The 27,103-nt window shown below is 37.2% G+C and overlaps 1 protein-coding gene across 2 annotated transcripts in view; it reads right to left on the bottom strand.

Moving 5' to 3' along the window:
• Positions 1-25,804, bottom strand: part of MICU2 (mitochondrial calcium uptake 2) — a 165,414-nt gene extending 139,610 nt beyond the window's left edge. For both annotated transcript variants that reach the window (XM_043998034.1, XM_043998035.1), the window contains exon 1: positions 25,397-25,804. In XM_043998034.1, coding sequence (XP_043853969.1) covers positions 25,397-25,603 — 207 coding nt within the window. In that variant the 5' untranslated portion in view covers positions 25,604-25,804. The remainder of the gene's footprint in view (positions 1-25,396) is intronic.
• Between the last annotated feature and the right edge of the window lie 1,299 nt (positions 25,805-27,103).

The following is a 27,103-nucleotide window of genomic DNA, read 5'->3' as shown; positions in this document are numbered from 1 at the left end:
GAAGTTCTTAGCTTCAATATTTCTGAAGACCTAATGGCTAAATCTTTAGGACAACTGCCATAAAAGAGAAAAAATAGCTTTACAGACTACTTATTATTCAATAAGAAACTGAGGAAAATAAAATTATCACTGAATACATATCTGAAAAAATTTTTAATCAGTTTATTGTTACTATGTCACTCAATTATGTCAAAAAACTACTCACTAGTAACAGACTGATGCATTAAAAATGCAGAAACTACAAACGTAGCAAATGGACAAAACACCAAAGCAGTGTTATTTTTGACAATGCAGAGATCAAAGAGAACCTTGGGAATTTTACCCACTGCAAACCCATAATTTTTCCCTCTCACAGCAGAGCTGTAATTCAATGAGAGCAGAGGCATTCTCTTTTTTTGGACTCCAGGAAACTATTCTACCCATAACAATGGTAGTTTAAAAGCATAATACAGAACTCTTAGCCACAGAGAGTTCTTGTGCGTGTTTAGGCAATAGAGATTTTTAAAACAAGATTGCAGTAAGTTCCTATACTGTGATTAAACATTTTAATCTAAGCTTTAATATGTTAACCTTTAAGTTTATAAAAAGACAGCAGATGGTGCTTGAAATTTAATTAATCACTGCTATCTAGTTAGACACTATATAGCTGCTTTGAAGGAGGAACACTGACAGGAAAGGAGAGAGAAGAAACAAGAATAAAGACAGAGAAAGATGCTAGGTTATGTAGAATCTTGAAAAATACAATGGTTCTAAAATGAAGATAAAAAGAAAACAACACTGAAGGATTTCAGAGATAGGAGTGACATAAACATGATAAGGGGAAATTTTTAGTCACTTTGCAAAACTAAAACAAACTCAGTATTACACATGAAAGCAAGGAAAAAGGAAAACGAATCATTACTATGAAGCAATACTTGGAGAAAGAAAATTATTTAAATAACATCATTGAATACATTAAGAAATGTATAGGAAAAAAAAGATTTGTGTGTAGGGGGGAGGATTTGAATCTGTGACTTCATGAACATGGAGAATTCCTGGGGTATAAATTCCTTTCACTGCTACAGGTCAGCATCCTGTCAGTAATTTATTATAGTCTTTGAGAATTACTTGAGGCACTGCAAGATTAGGTGATTTGCCTTTGGTCAGACAATCAATATTTGAGGCAGGATTTGAATTTAGGTTATCCTGACTCCAAATCTCATCTATTAGCCACAATGCCACAGTGCTATAACAATGCAAGTTAAGCCTGAGATGATATAAATATATGTGAAAAATGGTCATAGTACTTTCAGATGAATTGAAGATGGGCATTTATAAAATGCAACAAATTATACCTCTTTACATAAGGTTGAAAAATTTAGCTCTAAGTAAGGCCTTTCCATGAGCATTTTTTATATTTTACTAACTGAAACATGAAAAAATGTCCACTACAAACAAGCAAAGTAGTCACCATATGTCAACACCGCAACATTTCTAAATGGAAGATGTTTGGCTAAGAAAAATCACCACTGTTCCCATAGCTTGGGTTTGATTATGCCCCAACAGTGCTAAAAACCCTTAATGGCTCCCTAGCCTTATTTCAGATTATTTCACTTCATACACTTTATGTTCCAGGCAAAATGGACTACTTGTTGATCCCTAACCTTGCTCTCTTCTACCTCCATTCATTTTCACACTCTCCTCTCCCTAGTTCACCCCGCAGCCCTCCCCCCACTCAATTCTACTATTAGCATCCAAATATTGAAATATTTTCCCGGTAAGAACTGCCTCAGGTGCTATCTCATTCACAGTGGCTCCCTTCATAGAAGTGATCCTCTCCTCCTTAAGTCACTCAGATTTCCCTCACTAATTCTCACCTGACACTCTAAATGACCTCTCCTATGCACTTAAAAACATTCAGACTTGTATAATAGCTATTTGTATTGAGGGTTTTGTTTTGTTTTGGGTTTTTTTTTTTTTTTGCAGGGCAATTAGGGTTAAGTGACTTGCCCAGGGTCACACAGCTAGTAAGTGTCAAGTGTCTGAGGCCGGATTTGAACTCAGGTCCTCTTGAATCCAGGACCAATGCTTTATCCACTGCACCACCTAGCTGCCCCCTGTATTGAAGTTGAATCTTTACTATTTGATATAAACTCCTTGAGGACAAAGGCTATGTCTTATTTAATCCTTGTATTCTCAGAACATACTAGAGTGCCTAGCAAAAAGTAGGTTCTTAATAAATTTTTGTTGAAAATTAAATTCAAATGTTTAACCTAAATTACAGTGGGGTCCTTAAAATTCAAGTAAGATAATTCACCAACCAAAGTGGTTTTATAGACTTACGTCAATATCTATGAGTTGCTGAAGATTAACAATGACCATGTACATTGCAACAAAGGATGTTCAGCCTGTTACACTTATTCTAATAGATAGAAAAACAGCTGAGGCAAGTCTCTTAAAATCTTTGGCTTGCCCTTCCTACTTCTAACTACAATAAACAGCTGCTTGGCTCTGCACATGTCATAAAATGATCCCCCTCAACTGTGATCGTCTCGTCAAATGCAAAACAAAAATTAAGAAATATGAATATTAACAGTGCTGTAAGTTAGTATTAAAAATGAAATTGAACCCAAATTTTAATTAAGGCAATTTTTCTTCCTCTTGAGAAAATGAAGTGAATAAATGTTCAGTCATCAAAATCTCCTAAATTTCTGACTTCTTAGCATCCTCATACTCAACACAATTTGATGATTATCTCTCAAGTAGTTATCCTTGATCCAAACTTCAGCTGCCAAATTGAAATTGCAATGACATAAACTGCTGATGTTACTTCCTCTTAACACCAACCCACTCAAACAGATTTTCACAAGAAAATGGTGTTATACATGTATACATATGAAATGTATGTGACTAACTATTCATTTAGTCAAACTACATGGACTGCCCATCTGTTTTCTTCTGGTCCCAATTGTCTTCTAGTCGCTACTCTTTATTTATTAACCTGGAAGGAATGGAGCAAAAATGGCCAATAGAGTGTTTATACTCAAGACAGGTATAGGGGACCTACCCAGGTAGGTAAGTAACATCTATCCAGCTGCCTACATGAAATTCAACACACAGTCCTGAAAGAGCTGGTGGGTATGGCTGCAGAGACATCAGCGACCTTTGAAAGGTTTTGGACAAAGGGAGAGATTTTTCTGGAAGGGAAAAGGGCAAATGTTATTCTGATATTCAAAAAGTAAAAGAGAGGGGCAGCTAGGTGGCATAGTGGATAAAGCACCAGCCCTGGATTCAGGAGGACCTGAGTTCAAATCCGGCCTCATGCACTTGACACTTACTAGCTGTGTGACCCTGGGCAACTCATTTAACCCTCATTACCCTGCAAAAAAAAGCAAAAAGTAAAAGAGAATGGAGTAGACCAGTGAGTCCAACAGTGATTCTTGGCAAAAATATAGAATGTCCTATTAAAGGGATGGTTAGTAAACATGTAGAAAAGGGAGCAGTGATGAAAAAGAGCCAGCCAGCACAATCTCTTCAAGAAAACTTCATGCCAGACTGACCTCATTTCCTTTTTTTTTTTTTTTGGTGAGGCAATTGGGGTTAAGTGACTTGCCCAGGGTCACACAGCTAGTAAGTGTCAAGTGTCTGAGGCCGGATTTGAACTTAGGTCCTCCCTGACTCCAGGGCTGGTGCTCTATCCACTGCGCCACCTAGCTGCCCCGCTCATTTCCTTTTGAGACAGGATGACCAGAGTGGTACATCAAAGGAATGCTGCAGATATAATATACCTAGATTATTGTAAAGTATCTGACAATGTCTTTCATGCTATTCTTTTAGAAAAGATGAAGAAGTGGGATGGATAATAATACAGTTAGGTGGATTTGGAACTGGTTGAATGGCTAGATTCAAAGAGTTGTCATTTATGGTTCCATGTCAACTTATAAGGAGGTCTTAATAGGCTGGGTCTAATGAGATTAAATTTAATAGGGCTATATGGAAAATCTTCTAGTTGGATTAAAAAAATCAGCTTCAGAAATACAAAATGGGGGAGATGTGGCTAGACAGAAGTTCATTTGGAAAAAAAATTAAGGTTTTAATGGACTATGAGCTTCCTATGAATTAGCAGTGTGGCATGGCATTTTAAAAAATGGATGGAATACTAGGCTACAATAATAGAGGCACAGTATCCAGTACCAAGAATGTGATAATGTCATAGTATTCTGCTCGGCTCTGACTACAACTAAAATAGTCTTTTCAGTTCTGAATGCCACAATTTAGGAAAAATACTGAGAAGCTGGAGAGCTTTCAGAAGAAATGAAAAAGGATGGTTAAGGTATTTGAAATCATGCTATATGATGATGAAAAACTGATTATGTTTAGCTTGCAGAAGAAAAATTTGAGATCATGAGAGTTATGTGAAAGTATTTGAAGGTCTGTTAGGTAAAAACAGTATTAGATTTGTTTTACTTGGATTGAAGTAGGTGGCCTCTACAATCCTTTCCAATTCTGAGGTTCTGTGACAGAGTGAAGAATTCTCTCATGATCCTTTGTCATTCTGAAACACTATGGGGTTAAGATGGAAAGACAGTCTCAGAAAGGGGTTTGTGAATGAGGGCTTATCAAGAGACATAAGAAGCACATGGGTTTTAGGCTACCATGAGCATGAAGTAATGCTAATACCTTAAAAGAACAAGGGCAAGCCTATATCAGTTATTGTGGTAATCCTAACATTTTGGGAAATAAGAAGCTGGGACCTGACATGCAACTATAGGGCAACTTCAAAAATATTACCCAAGGATTGCTACTACAAGCATTTGTTAGTAGTTAATGGAAATCATCTTTGATAAAGATCCTTGATCACTTTATTATATCCATGTAGGTAAAGATGAATTGTTAGTCATGTTTATATCCAAAGAGAAGCTTGATTACATTAACATTCTGATTTGAGACATTAACATTCTGATTTGAGGGTTAAAGAATAAAATACAGTCATTATTGCTTAGTCTCACTCCATGGAATTTAACCAAAAGAGGTCAAGTAGCATTGTAAATTGGAGGCAATAAAGTAAAATTATCTAAACACTACCTATTCTACACAGGTATTTGTGAATGGCACAAAACAGCAGGGGTTGATTAGGAAAGACTAATCCTCATAGGTCAGAGGAATGGCTAACATCACATCACATTTATAGACCAACCTTAAAATACTTTTAAATGATTTTCCACTCTTTCCATAAATAATTCCTCTCCTTGACTCATAATTTCTTTCAACTTTTCCTTAAAAAAACTGGACTTTTCTGTGTGAAGGGATAAATGCTTTGTAGAGTCATTAATGAGATTTATAAAATCATAAATAAATATGGTAAACATGGATTTTCCACTAAATTCTTTTAAGTTTATTACCTTTACTATTATTATATTCCTCTAATTTGGCAATGTCATCACTCCAGAGAGGCCACTTTTTAATTGTCATGATTTTTTTCCAATTCAAGTATGAGCCAATGGTTTATCATATTTATTTATGGTTAAAGGAAGAGAATGGCCTCATTTTCCACTTACTTATACGAATTCAAACAAACATTTTATCAAGTATTTTATTAAGTTTATTAAAAATGTATTAATTACTATGTGTGTGTGGCACTATGTCATACAATGATGCTTATTTCACATAGTTCCTGCTATCAAGGAGCTTACTTCTGAGTATGGATGAAAAGTACTCATACATATAATTAGTTAAAAAAATTTTTTTTAAAGTCATAAAAGTATTTTATTATTTTCCAGTTACATGTAAAGATAGTTTTCAACATGTTTTCAAAAGATTTTTAGTCCCAATTTTTTCTCCCTCTCCCTAAAAATTTTTTTAATGGTATTTTTTCCAATTACATGTGAAGATAGTTTTCAATATTCTTTTTTTTTTTTTTTGTGAGGCAATTGGGGTTAAGTGACTTGCCCAGGGTCACACAGCTAGTAAGTGTTAAGTGTCTGAGGCTGGATTTGAACTCAGGTACTCCTGATTCCAGGGCCAGTGCTCTATCCACTGCGCCACCTAGCTGCCCCCTCAATATTCACTTTTGTAGGATTTTGAGTTCCACATTTTTCTCCCTGCTTCCCTCCTCTCCCCCTTCCCCCGGACAGCAAGCAATCTGATATAGGTTATACAGTGCAATCATGTAGAACGCATTTCCACATTACTCATGTTGTAAGAGAAGGGAACAAAAGGGAAAAACCACAAGAAAGAAGAAAGAAACAAACAAAAAAAAACCCAAAAAGTCTGCATTCAGCCTGCACAGTTCTTTTTCTAGATGTGGAGAGAATTTTCCATCATGATTTTTTTGGAATTGTCTTGGATCATTTATATATATATATATATATATATATTATAGAATATTGATATAATATATCATAGAAATATCATTATAATAGGGGCAGGGGATATAGTGGAAAGAGTACTAGACTTGGACTCAGACGCTCATCTATAAATACTTAAAGGATCTGTGATTTTGTTGCTATGTGTATTTGTGGGTAGGGTAGAGATAAGGAATAAATATTTATTAAATGTCTACTATGTGCCAGACATTGTCCTATGCACTTTACAATTATTGTCTCATTTGATTCTCACAACAACCCTGAGAGGTAGGTGCTATTATTATCCCCATTTTAAAACTGAAGAAACTGAGGCAGACAGAGGTTAAGTGACTTTCCCAGGGTCACACAACTGACAAGTCTGAGGTCACATCTGAACTAAGGTTTTACTGATTCTAGGCCTAGTGCTCTATCCACTGCACCACACAGTTGCTTCATATAGATGTAGAACTCTATCAAGAATAACTGCTTCCGGGGGCAGCTAGGTGGCGCAGTGGATAAAGCACCGGCTCTGGAGTCAGGAGGACCTGGGTTCAGATCTGGCCTCAGACACTTGACACTTGCTGGCTGTGTGACCCTGGGCAAGTCACTTAACCCCCGTTGCCCCGCAAAAAAAAAAAAAAAAAGAAGAAGAATAACTGCCTCCTTCTATGCCTTTAAAATAATAGCTGACATTGATATATTGCCATAAAGCTTAAAAAGTACTTCATATACCTTGTATCCTTTGATCTGAATAATACCCCTGTGATGTGGGTGTTATAGATATTTTAACTGCCATTAGATATAAATAAACTGAAATTCTGAGGTTTAAGTTAACAATGTTGTTGCAGAGAAATTGGAAGAACACATTTGAATCCTACCTCTTCCTTTGACCGCCTGTGTGACAATGAGCACATCACCTAACCCATCTAAGCCCCGGTTTCCTCATCTATAAAAGAGGAGCTGTACTAGATGATCTCTCTGGAAGTTGCTACATACAGTGTGATGAGGAGCTTCACCAAATTCTCGTTCTAAAATAATGGACATACAACTTTAAAGGCCATGCTGGAGTTTGGGTCAAAGAAGATATAGACAGCATTACAAAATGTAAAATAAATAATTTTGATTATATAAAATTAAAAAGCCTTTGCAAAAACAAAATCAATGCAACCCAAATTAGAAGGAAAGCAGGCAACTGGGAAAGAATTTTTGATATAAGTATCTCTGATAAAGGTCTCATTTCTAAACTAGATAGAGAATTGAATAAAATTTATAAAAATAAAAGTCATCTAATGCAGAAATATGTTTAATGTTATTATGTGTGTGTATATATATATATATATATATATATATATATATATAACCTATATCAGATTACCGGCTGTCTAGGGGAGGGGGAAGGGAGGGGAGGGAGGGAGAAAAATCTGAAATTGGAAAGCTTGCATAAACAAAAGTTGAGAACTATCTTTACATGTAATGGGAAAAAAATAAAATACTTTATTAATTAAAAAAAAAGTCATCCCCCAATTGATAAGGATATGAACATGCAGTTTTCAGACAAAGAAATCAAAGCTATCTACAGTCATAAAAATGCTCTAAATCACTATTGATCAGAGAAATTCAAATTAAAACAACTCTGATTTACCACCTCACACCTATCAAAATGAATAATATGACAAAAAAGGAAAATGTTGTCTGTTGGAGGGGATGTGGGAACACTGGGACACTAATCCACTGTTGGCGGAGTTGTGAACTGATCCAACCATTCTGGAGAGCAATTTGGAACTATGCCCAAAGGACTATAAAACTGTGCATACCCTTTGATCCAGCAATACCACTGGTAGGTTCATATCCCAAAGACATCCCCAAAAAGAGAAAAAGACCTATTTATACAAAAATATTTATAGTAGCTTTTTTTTGGTGGTGGCTAAGAACTGGAAATCAAAAAGATACCCATCAATTGGGGAATGGCTAAACAAGCTGTAGTATATGATTATAATGGAATACTACTGTATTATAAGAAATGATGAGCAGGATGATTTCAGAATAACCTGAAAAGACTTATATGAACTGATGTTGAATGAAGTAAGCAGAACCAGGAGAACATTATATACAGGAACAGCAGTATTACTTGATAAAGAACTGTGAATGCCTTAGCTCTTCTCAGCAATACAATGATCCAAGACAATCCAAAAGGACTAATGATGAAGCATACTATCCACCTCCAGAGAAAAAAAAACTGATATTGATCAAGCAAAGACTGAAGCGTGCTATTTTTCATGTTTTTTCTTTTATTTATACAAAATGACTAACATGGAAATATTTTACACATACAACCTATGTCTGATTGCTTACTGCCTCAAGGAGAAGGGAGGGGAGGAAAGGGAGAGATGTAATTTGAAACCCCAAACTTTAAATAAAAATGTTTATTAAATGTATATAAGGATTGCAGTAAAAAACAAACAGAGGGATTAGCCTGGGAAAGGAGAATACAGGGTGATTGTTATTACCAGTCTTTAAGACATAACTGTAAAATGGGAATGATACTATTTGCACTATCTGTCACACAAGACTGTTGTGAGGAAAGCATTTTGTAAATCTTAAACTGCTATATAAATGTGTATCATTTATATAGCATTAAAAGGTGGGAAATGGTTATGTACATAGGAGATCTCAAATAGCATGTCATGAAACCTTTGAGGAGGGGAGATCATTATGTCTATGATCAGGGAAAGCATCATGGAAGAAGTATCTGTGCTGTGCCTTCAAGGGAGAGAAAAGATTTCAGTGGGCAGAGATTAGGAATGGGGTGTGTTCTAATTCATTAATGAGGGATGTCATGTTTTTCCAGAACTCCAATCCTGCATCAAGAGTTGCTTGCTGGATATTATTACCTAGATGTTTCACCAGCACCCCAAATTAAACATGCTCAAAAAAGAGCTCATCCTATTCTCCAAACTCTTTTCTTTTTTTTTTTTTAATTCTGAATTCGTAATTCTCCTGGTTACACACACTCAAAACCTCAGAGTTATCCTTAACTCTTCCTTCTGCTAATCCCTGTTTCCAATTAATTGCCAAATTTTGTCACTTCTATCTTTACATGTCTCACAGTCCATCATTCCCTTTGTCTCCACTCAGCCACCATCCTAGTTTAGGCCCTCATTACTACATGTCAGCTTCCTAACTGATTTCCCTGCTTCTAGTCCCTTATCTGTATGATTCATTTTCTATATTATCGCCAAAATAATCTTCCCAAGGGTCTGACTATGTTCCCCCTGCCCAAGGACTTCAGTGGTTCCCCATTACTTCTAGGACAAAACAGAAACTCCTTAGGTGGGAATTCAAGACTCAATCTGTCTTTCTAGCTCTATTTCATATTACTCCTTTCTGTGTATTCTACGTCCCAATGCCTCTCATGTTTTGCACATAAGAGGTGCCTTTAAAATGCTTGATGAATTGAACTGAAGTTAAGGAATCTAGTTTGGCTAGACTATAACGTACACAAAGGAGAATGGAATGATATAACAATGGATGGGTAGGAATGAAGACATGCTGTGTAAAACTTTACATAGTAAACTGAGGAGTTTTTTATTTGGTAGGCAAGGGGGAGGGATTTATGTATAGGACGGGCCTGACCAGACTTACTTATTGGGAATATTACTTTGTTAGTAGTGTCAATGATAGCACAGAAAAAGAAGGACAGTTAGGAAGCTATTATAATACTCTAGTAAAAGGCAATAAGGGTCTGAACCAGGGTAACAATAGTGGGAATGGAAAGGAGACAGATACTAGAGATATTTCAGGGAAACACTTGGCAAGACCTGGTAGCTGATAAGATGATCAACAGGTTACCATATCAAGCAAGTTAGGCAGTTGAAACTGGGAGGCTAGCAAGCAACAGCTGCTTATAATAGTCTTGAGGATTGCATTAGTTACTCTCCCACTCAGAGACTGCCAGTAGGCAATAGATAAAAATAGGAAGAAGTAAAATTTTATGTCTGGTGTTTTTGGTTGACTTATTACACGACCTTTTTAGAGTTGACTATCAATAAAGGAAGGAAAAAGAGAACCAGTTAGGAATTCTTCATAGTAAGTCAATGTGGTTTAAGGGGTCTGGTATTTCAACATGGCCTTCTCTATGTATCTATGATAGTGTAATCCAGGGAAGTCTTGTTTATTGGAGCCATGCTGCAAGCTAACCAGACTTGGGCAAAAAGAACGGTGAAAGGCTCAAGTGCTACAACATCAGTAGTGACATCTTTATCAATACCTTCTGAGTTATGCTTTATGGTCAGGAGACCATGAAAATGCAGAGAAATAAGATGGAAAAGTCTAGCAGGTCTGGTGTTTAGCAGAGTGAGTGGGGTTAGAGGATTATGATAAATCCAACAGGAATATAGCTATTATCAGCAATACAATGACCCAAGACAATCCAAAAGGACTAATGATGAAGCATACTATCCACCTCCTGAGAAAAAACTGATATTGATTAAACAAAGACTGAAGCATGTGATTTTTCCACTTCCTTTCTATATGAGGAAGGTAGGGTGTGTGTGTGTGTGTGTGTGTGTGTGTGTGTGTGTGTGTGTGTGTGTGTGTGTGTGTGTGTGTGTGTGTGAGAGAGAGAGAGAGAGAGAGAGAGAGAGAGAGAGAGAGAGAGAGAGAGAGAGAGAGAGAATGAGAATATTCTAGGCTGCTTCCCTAGCAATGGAAGTACTACTGCAAATTCTCTGACAGCCTTTGGATTTGGACTTGGCTGACTCTGGGTTATCTGAAAACAACCTCTAGTTTATCCTTTTACATTATGACTTCAGCCATCACCTCTTTTCCAGGGAGGACTCTTCCCTCAGACCCTAATGATTGCCCTTAATAAACAGTATACACATGCAGACACATACATATACATATATACACTAGCTTCCAATAGGGGTTAGGGTTTTGACAATACAGACTGTCTACAGATGATAATCAAAGCCATAAGAATAAAAGATCCTGACAAAGGAGAAAGGATAGAGAGAAAAGAAGAGAGTGAAGGATACAGTCTTAGAAGATGCTCACACTGAGAGATATAAAGAAGAATCAACATGGGAAACCAAGGAAGCATGGTCAGAGAGTGGGGAACTCAGAGAAAACGACATGATGGAAAACAAGAAAAGAAGAGATGGACAACAATATCAAATGCTGCATAAAGGTCAAGAAAGACAAGAACTGAGAAAGGGCACTGGGGATGCCATGATGTCATTTTATTGAGGCAGTGAAACAAAAAATCATTACATTTAAATACTTTGGTGAAAACGAATTTAAACACCTAAGAGACAATGTCTAAATGATTAATTGTTCATTTTCCCTTATATGATTATTCTTACGTATACTAAATGACGAGAATATTCATGCATAACTCACTAAAATGGTTACGTGTTAAAAGTCTTCTGGTCCTGAGTGTGGGTCCAGGTTTTAGGCTAACTTGTGCCAACACTATGAATACGGAAATGCCTACATCTATTCTTATATATATGACTACCACAGTACAGACCACCCACATGGCACTGTTTATCCCAAATGCCATTTAAACAAAGCTTCCCGTAGGGCATTTTTACCTATCTGTAATCCTAGCAGGCAGATAACGACCCATAAAAGCCAACATAGGAGTCTCGGTAATTACTGATTAGGGTTGTTCAGACTAGCCACCTCAATATACTGAAGTTTCTTGGAACACTATGGTATAGGATGTTTGGTAGAAAATCTGTTACCTTACTACTTAGTGTAACTGTTCTCTTTTCCTTGAAGAGTAAGCTACAAATGGCCTTTTTCAAGCCAAGAACTAGAGTCACTATTTCAGACTTAGGTGGTTCTGTGTTTTGGTCATTGGGACCCTATTGTGTAGCTCCATTGGTCTAGGTATGCTGCTAGATTTGGAGACTGGACATCATTTTTCAGATCTATGCCAGGCTAGCAATAGAAGGACTGAAATTCAAGAGTACCTTAAAGGACTATACCGTACCAAAGAATATAGTACATTTTTTTTAACCATAAGGCAATGAAAATAGAGATAGGATGAAAATTTTTATTTTAAAGTAAAATAATTTTTTGGAGGGGGGGTGTCTGGTTCTTTTAGTGTTAGAAGTTTGGAATGAGAATTGGCTCATAAATTTTTACCACGGACATACAATTATAAGACTTCACCTTTATGTCAGCAATATATCATTATATCAAGGACCTATGATTTTAATGTTTTGAAAAGTTCCTCCATTCTGCAATCTAGCCTTAAAGAATTTCCTTAGGTTCAGATCTAAGATCAGCTACTTTCTTTTTTTCTATGAGGCAAAACCAAAGGAGAGATATACAATATATGTAATCATTTGAAAATTAAAAATCAACTCCTTATTACTAGGAAAATCATGTCTTCACAATGCCTAATGATTAAAGCTATTAAAAGGTGGAATGAGCTATGTGAAGGGAAGGGAAGAGAGTGTGACTTTCAGTAAATGGTGATCCTTGTTAAGGCATGGATTGAATTAGATGACCTCTGAGTCACTTTGATCTCTTACATTCTGTGGCTTTGATCAAAAGAAAGTACTTTTCCACTTTTTCCCCTTTATTTTGAGAGAACTCCCTCTAATTTATCTTTAACCACTGTTTTTCACAATTTAAGCAATTTAGCTTAAATCGCTTTATACAATGCTGGTTTACTAGGAGAGAGCTGGAGAGAGACAGATGAAGAAAAAATATAATTAAAAATAATGATAATAATATCATAACACACACATATGGCTTCATAGTCTCTTCTTAGTAGATTTTGACATCAGAAAAGTCAAACTTCCTCATTAAGTATTCTCTCTATATCTACATTGACATGTAGATATGTAGATATCAGTAACATGAAAATCCAAAGTTATAAAACAAATTAAAGGGGCAATTACTCATAAAAGAATTCTTTATGAGTTACATGAATCTTTCAAATAATAAGTTTATAATTATCCTGTTTACAAACATCTAATGAGCATAACTTTTCGGGAATACATTACATAAAACATAAAACAATATATATTATATGGAGGTTTACATATGCATGCATATGTCTATATTTTGGGTAAGGGGTGGGCACAGATAGTGTAAACCTGTGATTTTATCCATGCAGAGAATTCCCAGCATACTAAGTTCCTTAAATGATGTAGATATACAACTCCTGTGCAACTTATGGTCTTAGACAGTTGCTTGTGACACTGAGAAGTTAAATTGCTTCCCCATAGTCACAAAGCTAGTATGTGTCAGAGATGTAACTAGAATCTAGGTCCCTCTGAATTCAAGGCCAGTTCTCTATTCGATATGGCAGGCTGCTCATTTGCAGTGAGTCAAGATGACCTGCCTCTGACACACACTGATTGCAGGTAAGTTTATATGTTGTTTTCCCCTGTTAGAATGTAAGCTTCTTGAAGGCAGGAACTGTCATCATTTTCTTCTTTTTAAAATATTTTTTGCTTCTATTTTTAAGTGCCAGCTCTTACCACAGTGCCTGGCACATAGTAAATGCCTAACAAATGCTCAGTGATTTGACTTAACCTCTTAGTGCCCCAGAAACTCTCTAAAAAAGGATAAATTAGAAATGTGTTACAGGTCTGCATTGACGAAGGGAGTTTCTACACTGCAAATTCCTTACTTGGATGGAATCACTAATTCAAACCCTAACCCCTTGCCCTACACTTTACACACACACACACACACACACACACACACACACACACACACACACACACACACACACACACACGTTTTGTTTTATGTAGTGGATATATTCTTGCAAAGCAGCAGTTCTCAAAGTATGTCTAAAGGACCTCTTGGAGTCCCCAACACCCTTTCAGGGGGTCTGCAAGGTCAAAACAATTTTCAGAAAAATACTAAGTTTAATTCTTAATACTATAAATATTGATAGCTACAATAACCTACATAAACAAGAGCTCTTTAAGATCCTTAATAATTTACAAGAGTTTAAAGGGGTCTTAAAACAAAAGAAAAAAAAGAAAACTGCTGTGTGTCTAGCATATAAATCAATTTTTAGGTAGATAATTTTATTTCATTTTTGTTTTAAACTAGATCATTTAAAATATACTATTTAAAAGAACCTTGTGGTTCCTTTTGTAAAGAATCCTTTTATGAATAATTATCCAATTATTTGTTTTGCAATTTTGGATGTTCAGATTATTATATACTTACTGAATAAAGCTGTAAAGTGATAGTTAATTAAGAATAATAGAATCAGGATTGACAATCAGGTTATTTCTTATCCATTCAAATGATGACTATTGAAAATATTCTAATGTGCTGATCTAAATCAAAGAAAAAAAACTGTTCTGAGAAGTTAAAAAAAATTTTGTTTTTTGCATTTCAATTCAGTCAAGTACCTAACCTAGTTACCTACATAAGTCTACTCTTTCTGAAGCTCCAAAAAGTGAAAAATCTTTTTAAAAATCTTTTTTCCACTGGATTCAAAATCATTCAGACTGTAGTGATAGATTTCACAAAGAAAAGGCAAAGGAATGTTGGAATGTCAACATGAGCTTTGGAAAATGAGGAGGTGAGGAAAAGGGAATAACACAAAGTTTTCTCAAATAATACCTCCGTGATATGATAAAGAGTTGAAAATTATCAAGTTACCTTGTCTGCAAGGTAAAATGAGGTATGTTTTTTCTATGCTTATTCTATTTCTAAGACTTGTTACATAAGATATAATTCTGCAAAGATGCTTATTTTTCAGCAATGGAAGAAATATTATTTTGAAACAAAAACCTCTAAAATTGTGTATGAAATTGCTATATATCTGATTATTAGTTTAAAATTTAGTTTTTCAAAAATGTTGAACTTGGAAACAGATGACACAGGCTTAAATGTCAGTTCTGCAAATGATTTTGGGCAAATTATTTCACCTCTCGAAGTCCTATTAGTTTACTCATTTGTAAAGTGGGGTAAAAATTCTCCTATTACTTACATCATTACTGTTACGAAGATCAAGTAAGATAATATGTACAAAGCACTTTATAAATAGTACAGAGCAATAAAAACGTTGGCTATTGTTGCCATCACTGATGAAAGTATTTTCATGAGACTGTACAAAGCAATTTAACTAACATAGTCCCTGCCCTCTAGAAGTTTGCCATCTAAAATTAGTCTTAATTTCCTTATAAATTAATTTTTTATTTCTAAATTAACAGAAATTAATATATACATAGAATGCTGATATCTATCCATATCTAACATCATGACATTTTTGTAATTATAGCAATTATTCTGGTCTCCACTACAATGAGTTTAGGTAACTTTTTTTAAATAGAATTTTATTTTCCAAAATATATGTAGAAACAAAATTTTAACATCGATTTTTAAAAAACTTTGTGTTCCAACTTCTCTTCCCCCCTCCATTCCCACTCCCCACCCACAAGAACTCATATTAGCTAGTTGTGAGAGAAAACAGTCAAAAAAACCCAAACTTCAGATTAAGGAATTGTCAAAGAGGAAAAGAAAAAAACATTTTAAAAAATGTGTTTCTATCTGTTTTCAGATACTATCAGTTCTTTCTCTGCAGATGGGCTGCAATCTTCATAAGTCCTTCAGGGTTATATTGGATCATTGCCTTGCTGAAAATAACTACATGCTTCCCAGCAGATCATCCCCGACTATTGCTGTTATTTTGTATATAGTACATTTCACTCTGCTTCAGTTCATGTAGGTCTTTCCAGGTTTTTCTGATAGTATCCTGTTCATTATAACCTGTATATAGTACCTTAAGCTTGACAGAGAATTTTCTTCATAAAAGCCCAGCAAAGTAGGTACCATACGTTTTGCCAGACAGTTTTTTAATTTCCTTTTCCATTTGGCTTTTCAAACTGTTGACTTTTTTCTCATGACTCTCCTGCATTGCTCTCATTTCCCTTTCCATTCTTTCCTCCTTTTCTCTACATTTTCTTTCTATTTCTCCTACTTTCTCTTCAAAGTCCCTTTTGAGAGCTTCCATGGCCTGAGACCAGTTCATATTTTTCTTGGAAGCTTTGGATGTTGGAGCTTTGACCCTGTTATTATCTTCTTCTGAGGTTGTATTGTGGCCTTCCTTACCCCCAAAGAAGTTTTCGATGGTCTTCTGCTTTCTCTGCCTACTCATCGTGGCTTACTATTTCTTGGCTTTTAACTCCTTCTTAAAGTGTGACGCTGCTTCCAGGACACACTGTTTAAGCTACAGCATGGCACAGGGGATGGTTGGCTTCTTCTCAGCCTGCCTGGCCCTGCTTTCATTTGATTTTAAACTCTCCACCTGGGGTGGGGGTGGGGGGGTGGGGGGGGCCCCCCCCGCTGCTCCTCGGCTCCGCTTCTGTTCTCAGCTTCAGAGGGTCAGAGGGTCCCAGGTGTTTTGGTTTGGGGGAGGGGGGGCAGGTTTTAATCTCACCTGGCCTGTTCTCAGGTCCAGAGATAATCTCAGGTCTACTTACTAAGCAACCAACCAGCAAAGCTTTCTGTGGTGTGGTTCTTAGCTTCTGATGAGCCTGCCTGCTCCCCTGCCCAACCTGGGCCTTCAGCCACTCAGGATTTCCTCCTGGTTGCCTGCTGGAGTGGGACAGTCGAATCCTTCCCCCCAGTTTACTGGTACCCCTGCACTTACCCCGCCGGGGCCAGCCGTTCAGCCCAACCGGGCGCTTGGTTCCAGAAGGCGTCAGTGCCGCAGCTGATTCAGAGGCACTGGGGCAAATTCCTCCAGTGGGTGTCTGGTGGGTTGGCCCGATTGCGGGATAAGGCTTTATTCATGACCCAGCACAGCCCCTTGAAATCTATCTATAGCTGGAGAAAACTTTCAGCTCATATTTTTGTGTGTTTTTCTGCCCCAAGGGTTCTTTTATTGCTATTTTTGGGGTAATTGTATCAGGAGCCTGTGCGTTTAATGTCTTTCCTCCGCCATCTTGGCTCGGCCCCCCAAGTTTAGGTAACTTTTAAAAACTTTATTCATAAAAAATAATTTACTATAAAATATTTGATTGAGGAAGATACTACTTTATGATACTGACAGCATATATAGGTTTTATCACTGAAAGAAGTAAAGGAAATTAAAATCTACTAATTCTTAGTTATGTAAATACCAGTATGCCCTTGGAGATTTGGAGGAAACTTCCAGTAAAGAGCTGTCAGAAAGCCCATGCAAAATTGAAATCAAATTACTAACAGAAATGCAATAGGGACTTGAAGTTACTGCCAGAAAAACATTGTATGTCTAAACTATGAAAAAATTAAGAGAATTCAACACTGCAACTATTTTATTAGCCACAACATTTGTATTTTTATCTCTTCCAGGAACTGTTTGATTTTTAACTCCTAATATAACTTTTTGAAATACTTTAACTCTTAGAAATTATTAATTATTTTTTAAAAGTTCCTTAACCTTGAAGACATGCTGCCATATTTTAAAAATAAAACATGAAGACTTACTCAAATACTATAAAAACAGCAACTTCACAATTAAAATTTTAAGAGAAATATATTCACTGAGCTTAAGAGTCATGTGCTTCTAGTTTTTTTTTTTAAGTGGGGTGGATGGTCATTTTAAGAAAAAAAAAATACAACTTGGTCATAAGAATCACACTCCCAAATCACTGGTGAGCTAGGGAAGTAGGGGTGGGGGCGGGGTGTTTGTGAAACAATGTATGATGCCCACTATGGTCCAATAGCACATATACAATCCCCAACCTATGCCACACCCTGGACATAGGAACCTCAGGGTCCCACTGCTCTTCTGGGCCTTCCTAGATCCCTCCTCTAATTCTTCCCCTTTCCCTCCTGAAGGTTTCTGGGGTTAGGTGTGATTCAGAGGGGGTGGGGTAATAGCTTGTTAAGAAGCTACCCTAGTTCACAGCTGGGCAGGTCAATATCTGCCTTTCTCCCACCCCTGGTTTAAAGATTGAGCCCAGGGCAGTCCAACATCCTCCACTGTTACTTGCCCTTGGAAACCAGCACAGTTCAGTGGAAAGAGTGCTGATTTAGAGCCAAAGGACCCAGGTTCAAATTCTGACTCATTTATTACCCATGTGACTTTACCTGAGTTCAAATATGACCTCAGATACTTACTAGCTATGTGACTTAACTGGTTTGCCTTAATTTCGTCATCTGTAAAATGAGCTGGAGAAGGAAATGGCAAACTACTCCAGTATCTCTGCTAAGAAAACCCCAAATGGCACAAAGAGTCAGACACAACATATTTTTATTGCATGATTAAAATTTATTATTCATTTAAAATACTTCTTAAATTATATCTGAATAAAATAGAAGGTAAAATAATTATTTGCACAGATTGATTTATGGAAAGTGGGAAGCACTAAAAAGATTCCCCCCCCAAAGTTCAGAAACTATAGGCCTAGAGACATGCCTTATCAGTTAGTAATTACAAGTTTGCAAACAGCAATGATACTTATACAAAAATTTCTAACAAAGACAACTTTTCAACTAAGAGTAACAGGTAAGCAAGCTTGTATGTAGGGGAATAAGCCAGACCAAGGATGACCCAGGCACAGAGACTAGGTAAAGATCTTCTAGGAAATGGCAAGTGACTCCAAAATGTCCCAGCTATGGGTTAGAGAAGGAACATCAGAGCAAATATAAGGGCAGCCTCTACAGCTTGCATCACTTAATCATGCTATCAGGCCTAAACCCTTTCCCAGGTTCTGGGAACACTCAAGCATTTAGACAATAGAGAATATAAGGACACTTTGAACCCTAACTTAGGTCAACAAGCCTTTAAGTGTTGATTACCTGCAAGTTACTGGTGATTTACAAAAGACAAAGGGAAACCAGCCTCTGCCCTCAAGGAGCTTACATTCTACATAAAACGTAGGAGGCAACCGGAAAAATAAAATGGAAAGATACTGAACATAAAGACAAAGGAAAACAGAGGACTATTTTGAAATTCTAGTTCTGCTACTGTTTACCTGAGTGACCCTTAGTAAGTCACTTATCCTCTTTAGACCTAGTCTCTTATCTGTAGAATGAAAGCATTGGAACTAAATCTGTGGCTCTTCCATTTTAAAATCTATGGTCCTGTGTAATTTGAGGACAGGGAAGAAGAACACTAACAACTAGAAGGATCACAAAATGTTTTTGGTAGGAGGTGGAACACAAAATGAGCCTTTAAAGGAAATAGAAATGAAAGTGAGCAGGAAGTGTATTCTAGGCAAGAGTGAAGTAGGTTTGGTTGGAAGCAAGAGTGTATAAATGGAAATTAAAATCCACGAAAAGTAGCAAGGCAGATTAGAGTTAGACTCTGAAGGACTTAAAATCCAAAGCCTATAAATTTATAGTTTATCCTAAAGGCAACAGGGATTCTCTTGCTTTCACAAGCTAGTGATAGAAGCAATACAATATGTGACCAGGGAGAGGGCCTATTCCTAGAGGAGGGAACAATAGCATAGTAGAAAGCATATTGGATTGGGAAGTCAGTAGAATTGGCTTCCTGTCCCTTCTTAGTCATTAATGATATGTGACCTTGGTCTTCCTGCTTCAAGTCTCTCCATTCTCTGATCCAAACTCAAGTCAAGATCCAAATTCAACTCAAAACAGATGTCAAATTTATATTTATAAAGCACAGGCCTGACCAGTCACTCCTCTATAGCCTCTGGGATAAAATATATACACACTCACCTGTCTGGCACTTAAAGCCTTCACAATCCAGTTCTAGCCTATTGTTCCTGACTGATTTCACATTATTCCCTTTCATGTACTCTAAATATCAGACAAACTGGTCTAGTAACTATTCCTCAAACATGCCATTTCATCTCCTGTTTCAGAGCCTTTGCATAGGCTGTCCCTTTTCCCCTTCACCTCTTAGATTTCTGAACTCCCTTATAGTGTCGTCTCAGTATGAGGCTTTTTTGTGAATCCCTAGTTTAGTTTCCTTTATCCCCAAACTATTGTATATTTTGTATACATTTGGTATTTACTTCTCTGTATACTTACTATTTTCCACAAGGACAATGGGAGCTACTTGAAGAGAAGGACTGTTTCATTTTAGTGTTTTTATCCCCTATGCTTGGCACTAGGAGATGTTTAATAAATACCCGCTGAATTGAATTCACTGTAAAAAAAACTTCTAGGACAAAATAAATTTGTCAAAATAATATTAACAAAATATGAAACTGAAGAAAGAACAAAGGAAATGTTTTAAAAAGAACAAAAGCTAGTGGATAGAAACAGTCAAGACTGGAAAGAATCAATATTGAAAAAATTTTAAATTAGTAAATTTATTTTATTTTATTTCTTTTTGATTCAAGTGTGACTCCTTTTCACATGACTTCATATAGAATTTAAAGAGCTACCATATAATCACATTATTTACTGCAAATGATCCACTTACAGATTATCTCTTCCTTCTATTTCCTATCTTTTGGCCATGTATGAGCAAGAAAAAAAGCACAAAGGAGAGTTTCATTTCTGTCAAATATTATAATGCCTTATTAGCAGCACTGAAGAAAGGTTTGGTGGTGACTATCCACTAAAATGAAGGTTTCAAATTATATACAACACTATTATCTATACCATTCCTATCTACTATTACCATGGATAATTACACAAATTTAACATGCATTCCCAACTAATTGTGAATAGGCAAAGGGAGTGGTAAAGAAATCCGAAGATTTGTTTCCTGTCATCAAAACTGTCAGGAGTAGAGTATTGTGAAATCTAGCTATGGCAGAAAGAAGTACTTCATATCACATTTCCTCCTAGTTAAAAAAAATAAACCCAAATGTCCCCCATTGGTTGATATTTTGATCTGTTACCAAAAAATAAGTGTTTCATAGGATTTCTTGGATTTTCCTTTGGTGGGTAGAGCAAAGGAGAAAGTGGCTGTGGCAACATGGAAAGCAAGGACTTAGACAGGATGGGACCACAGGAAAGTCACTTTACCTTTTTGAGCCTCACTTTATATTTAAAAGATATAGTAGTACCGGGGGCAGCTAGGTGGCGAAGTGGATAGAGCACCGGCCCTGGAGTCAGGAGTACCTGAGTTCAAATCCGGCCTCAGACACTTAACACTTACTAGCTGTGTGACCCTGGGCAAGTCACTTAACCCCAATTGCCTCACTAAAAAAAAAAAAAAAAAGATATAGTAGTACCTTATTATTATTATGAGGAAAGTGTTCTGTGACACTTATAATGCAAATTGCTATACTTCATTAAATTTTTGAAAGCATCAGTGCTCCACCTGGAAGTATATTTAACTATTTCCCTCTTAGTGACATTCAACAAGCTATCAGGTGAGGATAGTAGCAGGTGCTAAGATGTATCAAAGTTCTTGTCCATACCATCTTGGGATTTTTTTTCCCCCAAAGAAAGGGCCAAAGACAAGATCTAGAAGAAGTATACTAATAAAATGTTTAGGGGAAAGAAAACTTTCAGATGTAATGCAAATTTGTAGATGTCTCCTAGGGAGACTAAGTAAAAACACCATTTTGCAAGTAGAAAAATATTTATAACACCATTTATTTTGAAAATGTTTACTGATTCTTTTTGTCTTTTTAAGACCCCTCATTTCCAAAGAATGTACATTATTGTTCAGAAGTGGAAATCAGTATTCATGAGAAAGAAGGGCAGAATGAACCTCACTCCAACCATGGACATAGATAACCAGCTTGGACTCATTTCTCTAAAGTGAACATATTCCTACCTCCTTGTGCTTTCCTCATCCCAGGGATTCTGAACCACGGCTGCTGAATTAGCAATTTCATTTTCAATTACCCACTTCCTTACTCCTATCCCCCTCGCTTCTAACTTCCCCACCCCACAAAGTCCCACATTAGATCTGCCTGTCCTTTTTACTGTGCTCTTTGGAAAACTTGCTCCATAATGAACAAACTTGTTTTAATTTTAAACCTTTTCCCTTCTCACTCTTCCATCTTCTGGCACTCAATGGAAGCTGGCTCCGTGTTGATGACACTTCATCCCAGGACTGGTTGTATTTTAGGTCAAGGTGTATGTAGTCTGAAGGGGGATGTGGTTAAGCATAATCAACAATACTAAGATATTTTCATTTCTAATATGGTAAATATTGATAGATATAACCCATATAAACAAAAGTGCTTTGGAGTCCTCAATAATTTTTAAGAGTGTAAAGGGGTCTTGACACAAAAAAAGTTTAATAACTACTGTTTTTGGTCATGTTCCCCAATTCACTGGTTCTGGTAAGGGAGTTGGAATACCCCTTATTCTCCACTGCCATTTCTAGACTCTCCCTCTACCACCAACACTAAGTAACTCCTCCGCCTTTGAGGTTCACTCTATTCAAATTTACCATCCAATCAAGAGCCTGGTGGTCATTACTATCCACCAAGGACTTTTTCTTTTCTTCCTCAATAAGTTTAGAACATGGCTCACAGTCTTTCTCTTGGTCCCAACTCATGCCCCAAGGCTCTATTCTGGTAGATCCTCCCGCTTCTCCCTCTAGAATAGGAATTCTGTGCGTGTGTGTGTGTGTGTGTGTGATGGACCTCTTTGTCAGTCTGTTGAAGCCTAAGGACAATTTATCAGAATGTCTTTAAATGCATAAAATACAATACATAAGACTACAAAGAAAACCAATTATACTGAAACATGATTATCAGAATATTAAAGAAACAAATTCACAGACTCCAGATTAAGAACTCCTGGCCTTTACTATTTCACTTGGTTCTCTCATTAGCTTCTATAGTTCAATTATCATCTTTATGCAGATGACCTAGTTCTACATATCCAGCCCTAATCTCCCTCTTGACCTTCAGTTTCACATCAGCAATGACTTTTTTTGACATCATAAACTGAGTGTCCAATAGGTCATCTCAAATTCAACATGCCCCAAAACAATTTATTATCTTTCCTTCCAAATCCACCCCTCTTAACTTTTCTATTACTGTCTCCTCTGCAGGGAGTGGGAAAAAAAAGTCAATTAGGAAAAAATAACATTTTCAGGTACACAGATCAAGAATTCTCCAGTTAAAAATTTTCTTAAGTATATTTCTCCTGCAACAAGTTAACATAGTTAACATGTAGTCTTAATTTTGATACTGCTTACCTTTATCCTCACTTGTTTCTGATTTTGTATTATTTTGTATATATATACTGAGTGAATTGGAAAAGAGACAAGATATCAATTAGGAAAACCAGTTATAAGTTTAAAAGTCTAATCTTGCCACAAGGTTGTTAAATAGTTTTCTTGGACATCATTAATACTTCCCTTTTCTACTATTGGCAATGATGTTCACAAATGCAAAATGGGGGAGAACTATACATTGTTTACCTATGTGATGCTTTACTACAATACCAAATTATCATTTGCCAGATTATTTGAATTTTCATGTCCTACTTTTAAATCTATTTTATCTGAATATTCCCTAAGCTTTTCTGAGGGAAGTACCAAATAAATCTAAAGGCTATATAAAAAGTAAACAAATTAGAAAACTTGCATTTTAATTTTAAAATCCAAAAAGAAAAAAATAAATAGAAATTTTAGTCAAAGAAATACATATGTCAGAAAGAAGCCTATAAAAATACTATCAAGTCACTACTTCCTCAAAAGTTTTCAAGTACACTCCGTCCTTTACTATTTTGTAGTAGTTATGATGAGCTCTGTAATATAAGGGAAAGAATGCTGGATTTAGTGTCAGAAAACATTAAATACTAGTTCTGCCATTTACTATGTGACTGAAAAAGTCACTCTGCTTCTTTGGATTTCCTCCAATAATAAAGGAGTTGGACTAGATGACCTCTAAGCTTCTCTCATCTCTATTTCTAAGTCTTGATTTAAAGGCATAAACTTGAAGAAAAGTTTGTTTAATCTTTATTTATATATAATAATTTATATGTAATTTTTATATTTATATAATATATTTATATAATAATTTTCATAGGAGCATAATTTACAAGTTTGACATTTAAAAAAAACTTTTATTTTCTTTGGTTTAACCATCAACCTTCATTTACAAATATACAGGAAGTCCCAAACATCTATTAGTGCAGTTATAAAAAATTACAACGACTATAATTAGCATTTATATAGTGCTTTAAGGTTTGCAAAGCACTTTACAAATATTATCTCATCTTATCTTTACAACAACCCTGGGAAGTTGGTGTTATTATCCCTATTTTCCAGATAAGGAAATTGAGGCAGAAAGGGGTTAAATGACTTGTCCAGACTAAGTGTCTGAGATAATTGCAGGAATTGAAAACTCCTCTTCCTGATCCTAGGCCTGATCACTAACACTATCGTTTAGCTATGTCAACCTAGTTTCAAACTGCACGAAGACTTTTGAGGCAATCTGCACATTGCCATCCTCTCTTATCCAATCAGCAGGTTTGCTTTTTTTTTTCCGGGTTAAAAAAATACCATGCAATTGGATTTGGAAAATGTATGGATAATATTTATATGATAAGCACTATTAAGTAAGACTATTTCAGAATTTAACAAAGATTTTGTGCAAAGATTTTGGTACTCCACCAGAAGGAAAAAAAAACCAAACCATTGTAAAACTTCACTGACAGAACCCTTGTTGTCATTTTTACAGATTCTGGGAATTGGGGGGGAGGGGGTGTATTTCAAATACTTTCAACTTTGAATGAATGACTCCTGAACTTCTGTGTAATTTTCAGAAACCAATAGCCTATAAAAGGATTCTCATTACTTTCTTTACCCTGGCTCTTCAAGTGAGTCAGAGACCCCAGACCCAGATGCAGGGGGTGAAGAGGGAGAGAGAGGGGAGAGGAAAAATATTAGAAGAAGGAAATACAGCCTGTCTGGGGTCCTCGGCAAGGTAGGGAGTTTAGGGAGGTTTACCCTAGGCACAGGGTACCGAACAAAAATCTCATCCTATTTTACTTTATTTCCTGATCCTTTTCTAGATAGGCACAAGGGCTCTATCAAGGAGCCAACCATCAATCAGCAAAGTATAATTAAGAGCCTACCTTGGGACAGGGAGCAGGAAGGACAGCGCCTTCCACAGCTGCCTTCGCCCCTTAGGCCCCGCCCCTCACTTCACGCTCCGCCCCTAGGGCGGCTCCTCTCACACTGGGGTCTTCAGCCTTACCTGCGCAAGGACTGTGAAGCGATTGCCCGTTCGGAGGTCTAGGCGTCCCGTATACCAGACCGCTCCTACTCCTGCCGCCGCTGTCCCCGCCACGGCCACAGCCAGGGGGCCTGGTCGGGGAAGCGCCCGCCGGCCCTCGGCTAGGCCACGACGCAGACGACTGCACCAAATCGCGATTAAAGCAGCTCTCCGCGCACTTGCCGCCATGTTCGCGGAAGTGTCAGCGCGAGGACTTTGGCTGTCTATGGAACAAGGGACTCTAAGGAGCCACTACAGAAATACCTCCGCCTCTGTCGCCTCTCCCTCCCCCGTCGCCGCAGGTCTCGCGAGAACAGCAACAGCCAGACCTTTGCTTCGCTTGCTCCCCTGGCCCGGGTCTGTTGAGCTCCAGGCTGCTGCCGGGGAAAGGGGGATGTGGTGACTCCTTCCTCTTCCCTTTCCCATGAAGCGCAGGCACGTGCCCAGGCACGGTCCCTGGGGATCGCTCTGTGGAAAGGGGTCGGGAAACAGACTCCAGCGGGGAGCAATCTTTCCTAAAGCTGCAGAGTACTAGGCACTTTGTACAGTACAGTACAGTACAGTACAGGAAGTGTACTTATCTTAATAGTTATCGAGGGCCTACTTTTTTTTTTGGGGGGGGGGGCGGTGAGAGTGCGGGTGTCTGGACCTGTAATAGCATAGTAGTGGGAACATCCCGGTGCGGAAACTCCCTTCGCTCTCCCCATTAGCTTGTGAGCCATCTTCAGAGCAGGGACTGTTTTTAAATTTTCTTTGTATCCCCTTAGCATGGTGCCTGACACGTAGTAGGCACTTATAAATATTTCTTGACTTGATTTTGAGAATCTTTGCAGGGAAAAAAAACTACTCCATTTCCAGAATGGGGCATTTTTCACTGACTGCCCCAGAATGCCTGGAATTTTCACCCTCTTCATCAACACCTCTTGACTTTCTGGGTTTCCTTCACGTCTCAAAGTCCTACCTTCTTCAAGAAGTCTTTCCTATTTCTCCTTAAACTTAGAACCTTGCCCCTGAAACACCGACCCCCCCCCCCCCCCAATTTATCCTGTATCTTGTTTGTACATAGTTGTTTACACCTCTCCCATTAGACTCTGAGCTTCTTGAGAGCAGGGACTGGTTTTTTTGTCTTTGTACCCACATGCCACAGTTTCCTGGCACGTAGTAGGGACTTGATATATATTTATTCAACTGACTAGCTACAGGAAATTTTAAATCCTAAATTTGGTTCTCTCTGCCAAGGAGCAGATTGAATAGCTTCTTCATTTGACTTGACTACACAGCTGCACATACAGAAACATTTAGAAAACCACAAAACTTAATAAATGTTAGCTAATATGGGAGGACTGAGAGGTTAAGTGACTTGCGTGGTTCAGACTTTTAAGTGCCCTTCTCAATACTTTTTATTTATCTTGTATATATTTTTCTAAGCCTGGGTACCTGTTGCCCCCATGTAGAACATAAACTCCAGGACATGCAATGATTTTTGGTTGTTTTTGTATGGTCAAGAGGCAGCAGTGGCAAAGTGGTATAGAAAACTGACCTGTATGACTCAATTATCTCTGGGTTCAAGTCCTTCTAACTGCAATGGCTATTAGCCTTGGGCAAATCACATAGGTTCTAAGACTATAAGGCACAAAGAAAGTGCCAACCTGTATTGATGAGGCAATTGCCTCATCTTATACCAATGAA

Source organism: Dromiciops gliroides, chromosome 3, assembly GCF_019393635.1.
Source record: "Dromiciops gliroides isolate mDroGli1 chromosome 3, mDroGli1.pri, whole genome shotgun sequence".
Classification (NCBI taxonomy): domain Eukaryota; kingdom Metazoa; phylum Chordata; class Mammalia; order Microbiotheria; family Microbiotheriidae; genus Dromiciops; species Dromiciops gliroides.
Note: the sequence above shows the minus strand (reverse complement) of the source record. Positions and strands in the feature narration are given on the sequence as shown.